General features: G+C 44.8%; 1 protein-coding gene and 1 long non-coding RNA gene across 2 annotated transcripts; both read left to right on the top strand.

The window, feature by feature from the left end:
* Nucleotides 1–1,762: 1,762 nt before the first annotated feature.
* On the top strand, nucleotides 1,763–7,150 carry LOC118940076. The gene is made up of 3 exons (XR_005036690.1): nucleotides 1,763–2,103; nucleotides 3,771–3,798; nucleotides 6,908–7,150. It is a non-coding gene; the product is annotated as an uncharacterized LOC118940076 (long non-coding RNA).
* A 337-nt stretch (nucleotides 7,151–7,487) lies between these two features.
* LOC110513882 (prolactin-releasing peptide receptor-like) lies at nucleotides 7,488–12,077 on the top strand. The gene is made up of 2 exons (XM_036948480.1): nucleotides 7,488–10,200; nucleotides 10,985–12,077. Exons 1-2 carry the CDS (start codon nucleotides 9,039–9,041, stop codon nucleotides 11,674–11,676), a joined length of 1,854 nt encoding a protein of 617 aa, XP_036804375.1. The 5' UTR covers nucleotides 7,488–9,038; the 3' UTR covers nucleotides 11,677–12,077.
* The last annotated feature ends 1,264 nt before the right edge of the window (nucleotides 12,078–13,341 follow it).

The following is a 13,341-nucleotide window of genomic DNA, read 5'->3' as shown; positions in this document are numbered from 1 at the left end:
AGAGCTGCATGGAGGGAGTAGAGAGAGCTGCATGGAGGGAGTAGAGAGAGAGAGCTGCATGGAGGGAATAGAGAGAGAGAGCTGCATGGAGGGAGTAGAGAGAGAGAGCTGCATGGAGGGAATAGAGAGAGAGAGCTGCATGAAGGGAGTAGAGAAGAGAGAGCTGCATGAAGGGAGTAGAGAAGAGAGAGCTGCATGAAGGGAGTAGAGAGAGAGAGCTGCATGGGGGGAGTAGAGAGAGAGCTGCATGGAGGGAGTAGAGAGAGAGAGAGCTGCATGAAGGGAGTAGAGAGAGAGAGCTGCATGGAGGGAGTAGAGAGAGAGAGCTGCATGAAGGGAGTAGAGAAAGAGAGAGGGCTGCATGGAGGGAGTAGAGAGAGAGAGCTGCATGAAGGGAGTAGAGAAAGAGAGAGAGCTGCATGGAGGGAGTAGAGAGAGAGAGCTGCATGGAGGGAGTAGAGAGAGAGAGCTGCATGGAGGGAGTAGAGAGAGAGAGCTGCATGAAGGGAGTAGAGAGCGAGAGCTGCATGAAGGGAGTAGAGAAAGAGAGAGAGCTGCATGGAGGGAGTAGAGAAAGAGCGAGAGCTGCATGAAGGGAGTAGAGAAAGAGAGAGAGCTGCATGGAGGGAGTAGAGAAAGAGAGAGAGCTGCATGGAGGGAGTAGAGAAAGAGAGAGAGCTGCATGGAGGGAGTAGAGAAAGAGAGAGAGCTGCATGGAGGGAGTAGAGAAAGAGAGAGAGCTGCATGGAGGGAGTAGAGAAAGAGAGAGAGCTGCATGAAGGGAGTAGAGAGAGAGAGAGAGCTGCATGGAGGGAGTAGAGAAAGAGAGAGAGCTGCATGGAGGGAGTAGAGAAAGAGAGAGAGCTGCATGGAGGGAGTAGAGAAAGAGAGAGAGCTGCATGAAGGGAGTAGAGAGAGAGAGCTGCATGAAGGGAGTAGAGAAAGAGAGAGAGCTGCATGAAGGGAGTAGAGAAAGAGAGAGAGCTGCATGGAGGGAGTAGAGAGAGATCCCAGAGCTTTTCAGATGTAAAACCAGGATCAGGGAATTAGTTGTTAATTTATTGAGAAAATGTATTCATTATCACCATTAATTGATTAGATGAGTCATGGGAGTGCGAGGTCAGGACATTGCCCCGAGACAAGACCTTTTCATCACTGTTTGACGTCTGCCTGCATAATGAGGGAGACTGATCTTGCCGTGGGCCAACTATGCAAAGACGTTAACATCTAGTTTGGATTTACATTTGGTTGAGTTGTAAACTAACGTGAAAGCAACAAAACAATTCATCATGTCATTGGATTTAGGTTAAACGTCGGATAAAAAATAAAGACTATTCAACATCACATAGATTTACTGTATGCTTACCTGCCTCTGTGTGGTCCTGTACACCCGCGGTCCTTCCGTAGGGGGCTGCAATTCATACTTTTAATAAAAACATCGAATACAAACACCAACTTTTCCCTCATTTGTGTTGCGCACACTAACTATGTAAACTGAGATTCAATTGGCACGTGCACATTCGTGCCGAGTTGAGCAAAACAAATTAGGAAAAAAGTCCAGCGGTTGTATTTAATAAACGTTAATATTAAAAATATGAATTGCAGCACCCCGCGGACACACCGTAGTTGTACGGGACAAACATTTTCAGAATTGACATTTTATAAGAATTGACTGATGGTGACTCAATGTTGTCGTTGTCGCTAGCAAACCCCGCGACCAGTTACCAAAAGGCAACTCCGCCTCGATATAAGAGACCGGAGTTGAGCGTTCCTCGGCTTGCTGCGTGAACAACCACTTTGAGTCGCTCGGCTCTGCTCAGCGCGGTGTGACATGAATCCCGAACTACCGAGGCAGGTAACGGACAACCGGAATTGAGCTCCTGGACGAAAATAAAGAGAGAAAGAGAGAGAGCGAGAAAGACACGGAGAGAGATTGTATAGTAACCCCCTATTTTGACAGGAATATTAAAGGGATGATCGAGTGATTGTAACAGCACCGGGAGGCAACTTTTATCTCATTTTGTTTCTGGCATCCTTTCTTCTGCTCGGCCTCGTGGCGTTTATGTGACGTGGACAACTCAGTGAACGGCTGCGTTTTGACCGGTCAGTAGCGTCTTTAGGAATATATAGGCTAGAATGTTATTATTATTTCTCAAATCATCAATTAAATTAATTCCATTAAAATGCTGGTCAGAACAGCACGGGGATTTTGGAAATCATTTAAAGGAAATGTGTATCTTTTAATCACATTTTGGCTCGTTTTTTTTCCATCCTAAAAATATTATGATGATGACAGCTGAATGTGTCTATTTTTAACCGTCATTTTTACATAACTGGTAACTGGTCTGTTTTACCCAGGTCTGTTTTTATAGGACGAGAAGACTGAATAACTCCAGCTTTCAATGCTGAACCCTGTATCTTGGGTACATAGCCTCTATCAATGCTGTACCCTTTATCTTGGTACATAGCCTCTAGCCTCTATCAATGCTGTACCATTTATCTTGGTACATAGCCTCTAGCCTCTATCAATGCTGTACCCTTTATCTTGGTACATAGCCTCTAGCCTCTATCAATGCTGTACCCTTTATCTTGGTACATAGCCTCTATCAATGCTGAACCCTTTATCTTGGTACATAGCCTCTAGCCTCTATCAATGCTGAACCCTTTATCTTGGTACATAGCCTCTAGCCTCTATCAATGCTGTACCATTTATCTTGGTACATAGCCTCTATCCTCTATCAATGCTGTACCCTTTATCTTGGTACATAGCCTCTATCAATGCTGTACCCTGTATCTTGGTACATAGCCTCTATCAATGCTGTACCCTGTATCTTGGTACATAGCCTCTATCAATGTTGTACCCTGTATCTTGGTACATAGCCTCTAGCCTCTATCAATGCTGTACCCTTTATCTTGGGTACATAGCCTCTATCAATGCTGTACCCTGTATCTTGGTACATAGCCTCTATCAATGCTGTACCCTGTATCTTGGTACATAGCCTCTATCAATGCTGTACCCTGTATCTTGGTACATAGCCTCTATCAATGTTGTACCCTGTATATTGGTACATAGCCTCTATCAATGCTGTACCCTGTATCTTGGGTAAATAGCCTCTATCTGTCCACCAAGGGACAGATGGGTTGTGATAATTCATGGAAACACACATACAGCCAGTGGCAAAATAAAAAATATTTCAACGGAGCAAACTTCCTCACATGCATCATAATATCCCAGACAGAACTGTCATTCAGCATAACCTTCCTCACATGCATCATAATATCCCAGACAGAACTGTCATTCAGCATAACCTTCCTCTGTCCTGTACTGAAACAGGTCCTTCTACAAATGTTACTTCCTTAATTGGACCACTCTTTTGTTGCTGTGAATATTCCTGCTGTAGTGTATTTAGATGTTTTAAAAAGGCTTCTAAAGTTTGTCATTTCCAATTTCAGACTAAATTTTGCCCGATCAAAATATTTATTATAATCAACATAATAATTCACATTTCCAGTTGATGCAGGATTATTTTCCTGCTCTCAAACTGTTTCATAGGATAACATCCTCTCCTCTGTCTTGTATTGAAACACAGGTCCTTCTACAACTGTTTCATAGGATAACATTCTCTCCTCTGTCTTGTATTGAAACACAGGTCCTTCTACAACTGTTTCATAGGATAACATCCTCTCCTCTGTCTTGTATTGAAACACAGGTCCTTCTACAACTGTTTCATAGGATAACATCCTCTCCTCTGTCTTGTATTGAAACACAGGTCCTTCTACAACTGTTTTTTACCAAACGTGAGTAAATTATGTGATGTGGAAAGCATTTCTCCATCTTTATTTTTTAGTTTAAAAAATGTATGTTCCTGTATGTTGCTGCAGAAGCCTGCTTTTAAATGAAGAGTGGTGCTAATTGTCTGTGTGTTTAAATGAAGAGAGGTGCTAACTGCCTGTGTGTTTAAATGAAGAGAGGTGCTAACTGCCTGTGTGTTTATTAAATGAAGAGTGGTGCTAATTGTCTGTGTGTTTAAATGAAGAGAGGTGCTAACTGCCTGTGTGTTTAAATGAAGAGAGGTGCTAATTATCTGTGTGTTTAAATGAAGAGAGGTGCTAACTGTCTGTGTGTTTAAATGAAGAGAGGTGCTAACTGTCTGTGTGTTTAAATGAAGAGAGGTGCTAACTGTCTGTGTGTTTAAATGAAGAGAGATGCTAACTGTCTGTGTGTTTAAATGAAGAGAGGTGCTAACTGTCTGTGTGTTTAAATGAAGAGAGGTGCTAACTGCCTGTGTGTTTAAATGAAGAGAGGTGCTAATTGTCTGTGTGTTTAAATGAAGAGTGGTGCTAATTGTCTGTGTGTTTAAATGAAGAGAGGTGCTAAATGCCTGTGTGTTTAAATGAAGAGAGGTGCTAATTGTCTGTGTGTTTAAATGAAGAGAGGTGCTAACTGCCTGTGTGTTTAAATGAAGAGAGGTGCTAATTGTCTGTGTGTTTAAATGAAGAGAGGTGCTAATTATCTGTGTGTTTAAATGAAGAGAGGTGCTAACTGTCTGTGTGTTTAAATGTAGAGAGGTGCTAACTGCCTGTGTGTTTAAATGAAGAGAGGTGCTAATTGTCTGTGTGTTTATTAAATGAAGAGAGGTGCTAACTGTCTGTGTGTTTAAATGAAGAGAGGTGCTAATTATCTGTGTGTTTAAATTAAGAGAGGTGCTAACTGCCTGTGTGTTTATTAAATGAAGAGAGGTGCTAACTGTCTGTGTGTTTAAATGAAGAGAGGTGCTAACTGTCTGTGTGTTTATTAAATGAAGAGAGGTGCAAACTGCCTGTGTTTATTAAATGAAGAGAGGTGCTAACTGTCTGTGTGTTTAAATGAAGAGAGGTGCTAACTGTCTGTGTGTTTAAATGAAGAGAGGTGCTAACTGCCTGTGTGTTTAAATGAAGAGAGGTGCTAACTGTCTGTGTGTTTAAATGAAGAGAGGTGCTAACTGCCTGTGTGTTTAAATGAAGAGAGGTGCTAATTATCTGTGTGTTTAAATGAAGAGAGGTGCTAATTATCTGTGTGTTTAAATGAAGAGAGGTGCTAATTATCTGTGTGTTTAAATGAAGAGAGGTGCTAACTGTCTGTGTGTTTAAATGAAGAGAGGTGCTAACTGCCTGTGTGTTTAAATGAAGAGAGGTGCTAACTGCCTGTGTGTTTATTAAATGAAGAGAGGTGCTAACTGCCTGTGTGTTTAAATGAAGAGAGATGCTAACTGTCTGTGTGTTTAAATGAAGAGAGGTGCTAACTGTCTGTGTGTTTAAATGAAGAGAGGTGCTAATTGTCTGTGTGTTTAAATGAAGAGAGGTGCTAACTGTCTGTGTGTTTAAATGAAGAGAGGTGCTAACTGCCTGTGTGTTTATTAAATGAAGAGAGGTGCTAACTGTCTGTGTGTTTAAATGAAGAGAGGTGCTAACTGTCTGTGTGTTTAAAATGAAGAGAGGTGCTAATTGTCTGTGTGTTTAAATGAAGATAGGTGCTAACTGTCTGTGTGTTTAAATGAAGAGAGGTGCTAACTGTCTGTGTGTTTAAATGAAGAGAGGTGCTAATTGTCTGTGTGTTTAAATGAAGAGAGATGCTAACTGTCTGTGTGTTTAAATGAAGAGAGGTGCTAACTGCCTGTGTGTTTAAATGAAGAGAGGTGCTAATTGTCTGTGTGTTTAAATGAAGAGAGGTGCTAACTGTCTGTGTGTTTAAATGAAGAGAGGTGCTAACTGTCTGTGTGTTTAAATGAAGAGAGGTGCTAATTGTCTGTGTGTTTAAATGAAGAGAGATGCTAACTGTCTGTGTGTTTAAATGAAGAGAGGTGCTAACTGCCTGTGTGTTTAAATGAAGAGAGGTGCTAATTGTCTGTGTGTTTAAATGAAGAGAGGTGCTAACTGCCTGTGTGTTTAAATGAAGAGAGGTGCTAATTATCTGTGTGTTTTAAATGAAGAGAGGTGCTAACTGTCTGTGTGTTTAAATGAAGAGAGGTGCTAACTGCCTGTGTGTTTAAATGAAGAGAGGTGCTAACTGTCTGTGTGTTTAAAATGAAGAGAGGTGCTAATTGTCTGTGTGTTTAAATGAAGAGAGGTGCTAACTGCCTGTGTGTTTAAATGAAGAGAGGTGCTAACTGCCTGTGTGTTTAAATGAAGAGAGGTGCTAATTGTCTGTGTGTTTAAATGAAGAGAGGTGCTAACTGTCTGTGTGTTTAAATGAAGAGAGGTGCTAATTGTCTGTGTGTTTAAATGAAGAGAGGTGCTAATTATATGTGTGTTTTAAATGAAGAGAGGTGCTAATTATCTGTGTGTTTTAAATGAAGAGAGGTGCTAATTATCTGTGTGTTTAAATGAAGAGAGGTGCTAATTATCTGTGTGTTTTAAATGAAGAGAGGTGCTAATTATCTGTGTGTTTTAAATGAAGAGAGTTGCTAATTATCTGTGTGTTTAAATGAAGAGAGGTGCTAATTATCTGTGTGTTTTAAATGAAGAGAGGTGCTAACTGTCTGTGTGTTTAAATGAAGAGAGGTGCTAATTGTCTGTGTGTTTAAATGAAGAGAGGTGCTAACTGTCTGTGTGTTTAAATGAAGAGAGGTGCTAATTGTCTGTGTGTTTAAATGAAGAGAGGTGCTAACTGTCTGTGTGTTTAAATGAAGAGAGGTGCTAATTGTCTGTGTGTTTAAATGAAGAGAGGTGCTAACTGCCTGTGTGTTTAAATTAAGAGAGATGCTAACTGTCTGTGTGTTTAAATGAAGAGAGGTGCTAATTGTCTGTGTGTTTAAATGAAGAGAGGTGCTAATTGTCTGTGTGTTTAAATGAAGAGGTGCTAATTGTCTGTGTGTTTAAATGAAGAGAGGTGCTAACTGTCTGTGCTTGTTTCTCCCTCTGTCCACAGATACATTGACGGCTTTCCTCAACCCTAGAGGTGGGAGGAAGGAGAGAAGAAGAGAGGGAACGAGAGGAAAAATTGGAAGATAGACATCCTCCCTGGAGGTTTGGGAGAAAGGGAGAAAAAGGAGAGAGGGAATGAGAAAGTGAGAAAATTAAACTGAGGGGCTAATACCATCATCCCTTAGGGGAGAGAGAAAAAGACAGAGAGGGAGAGAGAGCGGGAACGAGAGAGAGAGGGAACGAGAGAGAGAGGGAGAGAAGAGAGAGAGGGAACGAGAGAGAGAGGAGAGAGGGACATAGAGAGAGGAGAGAGGGACATAGAGAGAGGAGAGAGGAACATAGAGAGAGGAGAGAGGGACATAGAGAGAGGAGAGAGGGACATAGAGAGAGGAGAGAGGGACATAGAGAGAGGAGAGAGGGACATAGAGAGAGGAGAGAGGAACATAGAGAGAGGAGAGAGGGACATAGAGAGAGGAGAGAGGGACATAGAGAGAGGAGAGAGGGACATAGAGAGAGGAGAGAGGGACATTAGAGAGAGGAGAGAGGGACATTGAGAGAGGAGAGAGGGACATGGAGAGAGGGACATTAGAGAGAGGATAGAGGGACATTAGAGAGAGGAGAGAGGGACATGGAGAGAGGGACATTAGAGAGAGAGAGAGAGAACAAGAAAATGAGGTGATGGGAAAGAAATGAACCCAGAAGGACTGCGACCACATGCCCTGAGGGTGATGACGAGGACCATCAGGATCTGGTCCTAGATCAGAGCGCACCGCTGAAGAATAGTAATGTGTTGGTTGCATAAGGGCTGTACTGAGATCAGTTCTGACAGAGAAACCTGGTCAAATGGGAGCAACCTGGTCAAACAGGAGCTGGAGGACACCATGAACCTGACCTAGAATCAGTGATGGTCATCACCGTCTGGTCACCACATATGTACTTATGTACTATGGCACTTTACCACCACAAATGAGATTCTAGACACTAAACTTAACCTTAAATATTTCCTAATCTAACCTAATCTTAACCCCTAACCCTAACCTTAAATATTTCCTAATCTAACCTAATCTTACCCCCTAACCCTAACCTTAAATCTTTCCTAATCTAACTCAATCTTACCCCCTAATCCTAACCTCAACCCTTCCTAATCTAATCTAATCTCACCCCCTAATCCTAACCTTAACCCTTCCTAATCTAACCTAATCTTACCTCCTAACCCTAATCTTAATGCTTTCCTAATCTAACCTAATCTATAAAACGTGCTAGTGCTAGTAAGATACGACGTGCTAGTAAGATAAGATGTGCTAGTGAGATAAGACGTGTTAGTAAAATAAGATGTGCTAGTGAGATAAGACGTGCTAGTGAGATAAGACGTGTTAGTGAGATAAGACGTGCTAGTGAGATAAGACGTGCTAGTGAGATAAGACGTGCTAGTGAGATAAGACGTGCTAGCGAGATAAGACGTGCTAGCGAGATAAGACGTGCTAGCGAGATAAGACGTGCTAGCGGGATAAGACGTGCTAGCGGGATAAGACGTGCTAGCGAGATAAGACGTGCTAGCGAGATAAGACGTGCTAGCGAGATAAGACGTGCTAGCGAGATAAGACGTGCTAGCGAGATAAGACATGTTAGCGAGATAAGACGTGCTAGTGAGATAAGATGTGCTAGCGAGATAAGACGTGCTAGCGAGATAAGACGTGCTAGCGAGATAAGACGTGCTAGCGAGATAAGACGTGCTAGCGAGATAAGACATGTTAGCGAGATAAGACGTGCTAGTGAGATAAGACGTGCTAGTGAGATAAGACGTGCTTGTGAGATAAGACGTGCTAGTGAGATAAGAGGTGTTAGTAAGCTAAAATGTGCTAGTGAGATAAGGGCAAGGGTGTTGCTGTTTGTTTCTGAAGATAGAGCCAGTTCCCTAACCTTAGCCTAAGTAACTTTGACCTTTTATCCCTTATCCTTATCCCACGTTAAGGACAAGTAGCTCAAATAGCTTGGACTTTTCCCTAACCTTGCACAAAAATTCTGATGATACAGTTCTCTACTGCTGCTGCAGTGTAATGAGTAGCATTATATAAGGGCTGTACTGAGGTCAGTGTTGACAGACAGAGCAAGCCTTGAGTGGACAAGACAGCACCATGAAGCTGACCCTGGACCAGTTATCAGCCCAGCTCAGCTTCACTCCTCTGCTGCATGTAGAGAACGCCACACAGGCCAGACTCAACAACAGTTACAGCTTCTACGACTCCCTCCTCCTCCCCTCATCCTCCTCCTCATCCCTCCTTCCCCCTGACTCTCTCCTCCCGTCTTCCTCCCTCTACCCTCCTGATCCTCCCCTCTTCTCCTCCTCCTCGTCCCTCTTCCCCTCTTCCCTCCTCCCTCCTGATGATTCAGAGCTGACCAGTTTGTTATGGACGGTCCATGAGCCGACCACGGTGGCTCTGACACTCATGTACTGCCTGTCCTTCCTGGTGGGGTTCGTAGGGAACATCATGTCAATGAAGGTGCTGACCAACCGACGTAGCGAGAGGCTAGCCGCGGTCAGCGCCACACGGTACCTCCTGGTTAACCTGGCGGTGTGCGACCTGGCCGTGGTGTGTGTCTGCATGCCCATAACGCTGGGTCACCAGATCTACTCGGCCTGGGTCTACGGGGACTTCCTGTGCCGAGCGGTCCCCTTCACCCAGGCCGTCTCCGTGTCAGCTAGCGTGCTAACGCTAACGGTCATCAGCGTCAACCGTTACTTCAGTGTACGCTGCCCGCTCCGCGCCCGCTCCCTCTTCACCCACCGCCGGATCCTCGGGACGGTCGCCGTGGTGTGGGTGGTGTCATCGGCGATCTGCGCCCCATTGGTGTTCATGAACCGGCGAGATGAGATCAGCCTTGGGGCGTCGTTTGTGATCCCTGTGTGCCAGGAGGTGTGGCCGGGGCCACGTCTGAAACAGGGCTACACCGTCCTGCTCTTCGTGGCGCTCTACTGCATCCCCGTGACCTTTAACCTCACCATCGGCTTCCTGACTGGCCGCCGGCTCTGGGGGGACGGGAAGCGGACGTTTACGGAACTCGACTCCCGAAGCCGAGCGCTGCACACTGAGCGCCTCAAGACGAGGAAGAAGATCGCCAAAATGGTGGTGTCCCTGGTGCTGCTGTTTGCAGTTTCCTGGCTGCCCCTGTATCTGGCTGAGTTCTGGATCGACCGAGTGCAGCATCCGCCATCTTGGCTCATGCAGAGCCAGCCCTTTGCCCAGTGGCTGGGCCTCACCAACTCCAGCCTCAATCCTATCTGCTACTGTTTCATAGGTAGGACTCTGCTGTGTCCTCATTCATCAGGACTTCCTGCTTCTTATCACGTCATATTCTGTTCATAACTCATTGAAATGTATGAATGAATTAATGAAAAAAAACAGCCAGCATTCACTAGATGTCGTCTCAGTTGGTATTTAGATGTTGGAATGTTCTTTCTAATGCATCTGTTCCCAAAATAACATCCTGTTTGTCCTGTCCTGTCCTGACCCCTTCTTCTTCTTCTATGTTATCCTCTTCCTGTTTGTCCCCTTCTTCTTCTTCTTCTATGTTATCCACTTCCTGTTTGTCCCCTTCTTCTTCTTCTTCTTCTATGTTATCCACTTCCTGTTTGTCCCCTTCTTCTTCTTCTTCTTCTATGTTATCCACTTCCTGTTTGTCCCCTTCTTCTTCTTCTTCTTCTATGTTATCCACTTCCTGTGTGTCCCCGTCTTCTTCTTCTTCTTCTTCTTCTTCTATGTTATCCTCTTCCTGTTTTGTCCCCTTCTTCTTCTTCTTCTTCTATGTTATCCTCTTCCTGTTTGTCCCCTTCTTCTTCTATGTTATCCTCTTCCTGTCCTAACCCCTTCTTCTTCTTCTTCTATGTTATCCTCTTCCTGTTTGTCCCCTTCTTCTTCTTCGATGTTATCCTCTTCCTGTTTGTCCCCTTCTTCTTCTTCTTCTTCTTCTTCTTCTTCTATGTTATCCTCTTCCTGTTTGTCCCCTTCTTCTTCTTCTATGTTATCCTCTTCCTGTTTGTCCCCTTCTTCTTCTTCTTCTATGTTATCCTTTCCCTTCACAGGTGATCTCCACCGTGGGGCCAAGGTGTTCCGTACCCACTACCACCGCCGGATCGCTGCTCTCTTTGGTTCCTCTTTCGCCAACTCCGCCACGACCACTGCCGCCGAGGGAGGAGTAGCCGCGGCAACCGTGGCCGCGTCCACGGCAGCCATTCCCAAGTTGTTTACCTTTTCCAGGGGGGCAGGGGGGCCAGACAAGATGGAGGACGGGTCTGATAACAGTCTGTCTGACTGGTACAAGTCCAGCCCCAGTGTGTGTGAGAAATCCCTACTACCCAGTCATCCTGACAGGCCACAAACACTCTCTATACGGACCGTCTGTGGGGACATAATGGACACCCCCCCTTTAAATAGAGACTGTGGGGGTAGGAAGGACACACTCCCTTTAAGAAGACACTCTGAGGACGAACGAGGGGACACCCTCCCTTTATGGCCTTTAGCATCTGAGGACAGAAGAGACACCTTGCATTTAAGACCGGCCTTTGGGGACAGACTGGACACCCGGATTGTACACCTCCCTTTAAGGCAAATCTTCCCTTTAAGCACTGTCTCTGTGGACAGCAGAGTGGACACCTCGCCTTTAAGACCAGATGGTGGGGGTGAGAAAACAGACAGCCTCCCTTTAAGAGGAGACACCTCTCCTTTAAGACCAGACTCTGCGGACATTATATCAGACCATATAACAAGCCTGTGAACTCTGTGAATCGTCAGATGAAGTCAGAGAGAGAGAGAGAGAGGGACAGAGAGGCCTTGGAGGGAATCACTAATCTATAGGGGAGATGATCACTGGGAGGGATAAACACACACACATCCTGGATCGATAGACTGTCTGTTGTATCATCAACACAGTGGGACCTGTTTCTCTCCCTGCAGACAGTTGGGAAACTACACCCATTGGCTCACTGCCTGTGATTGACAGCCCACGGTGATCCTGCCCACTGGTGTTTACAAAGCAGTTTATCCTCCGTTAGTAGGGATATGTGCATCCCAAATGGCACCCTATTCCCTATATAGTGCACTACTGTAGACCAGGGCCATATTCCCTATAGAGAACACTACTATAGACCAGAGCCCTATTCCCTATATAAAACCCTACTATAGACCAGAGCCCTATTCCCTATATAGACCAGAGCCCTATTCCCTATATAGACCAGGGCCCTATTCCCTATATAGACCAGGGCCCTATTCCCTATATAGACCAGAGCCCTATTCCCTATATAGACCAGGGCCCTATTCCCTACCGTGTTGTCACGCTATCCAGGCAGGGATCTTTCTGTCTGTCTGGTAGGCTTACCGCAGCACTGGGTCACGTTCTATCACAAAGGAAATACAGAATTCATAACACTGTGGGATTATTGACTGGGGACGTGTTTGATTGTAACACTGTGGGATTATTGACTGGGGATGAGTTTGATTGTAACACTGTGGGATTAATGATTGGGAACATGTTTGATCGTAACACTCTGTGACTGACTGGGGACGTGTTTGATCGTAACACTGTGTGATTATTGACAAGGATTTGTAACACCATTTTCATTCTGTTACCATGCTGACAGACAGCAGCAGAGGACTCATTCTGTTACCATGCTGACAGACAGCAACAGAGGACTCATTCTGTTACCATGCTGACAGACAGCAACAGAGGACTCATTCTGTTACCATGCTGACAGACAGGAGCAGAGGACTCATTCTGTTACTATGCTGACAGACAGCAGCAGAGGGCAGAGGACTCATTCTGTTACCATGCTGACAGACCACAGCAGAGGACTCATTCTGTTACCATGCTGACAGACAGCAGCAGAGGACTCATTCTGTTATCATGCTAACAGATAGCAGCAGAGGACTCATTCTGTTACCATGCTGACAGAAACAGAGGACTCATTATGTTACCATGCTGACAGACAACAGTAGAGGACTCATTCTGTTACCATGCTGACAGACAGCAGTGGAGGACTCATTCTGTTACCATGCTGACAGACCACAGCAAAGGACTTATTCTGTTACCATGCTGACAGACCACAGCAGAGGACTCATTCTGTTACCATGCTGACAGACAGCAGCGGAGGACTCATTCTGTTACCATGCTGACAGAAACAGAGGACTCATTCTGTTACCATGCTGACAGACCGCAGCAGAGGAGAACTCATTCTGTTACCATGCTGACAGACAACAGCAGTGGAGGACTCATTCTGTTACCATGCTGACAGACAGCAGCAGAGGACTCATTCTGTTACCATGCTAACAGATAGCAGCAGAGGACTCATTCTGTTACCATGCTGACAGAAACAGAGGACTCATTATGTTACCATGCTGACAGACAACAGTAGAGGACTCATTCTGTTACCATGCTGACAGACAG

The sequence above is a fragment of the Oncorhynchus mykiss genome, chromosome 17 (assembly GCF_013265735.2).
Source record: "Oncorhynchus mykiss isolate Arlee chromosome 17, USDA_OmykA_1.1, whole genome shotgun sequence".
NCBI classification, from domain to species: domain Eukaryota; kingdom Metazoa; phylum Chordata; class Actinopteri; order Salmoniformes; family Salmonidae; genus Oncorhynchus; species Oncorhynchus mykiss.
Note: the sequence above shows the minus strand (reverse complement) of the source record. Positions and strands in the feature narration are given on the sequence as shown.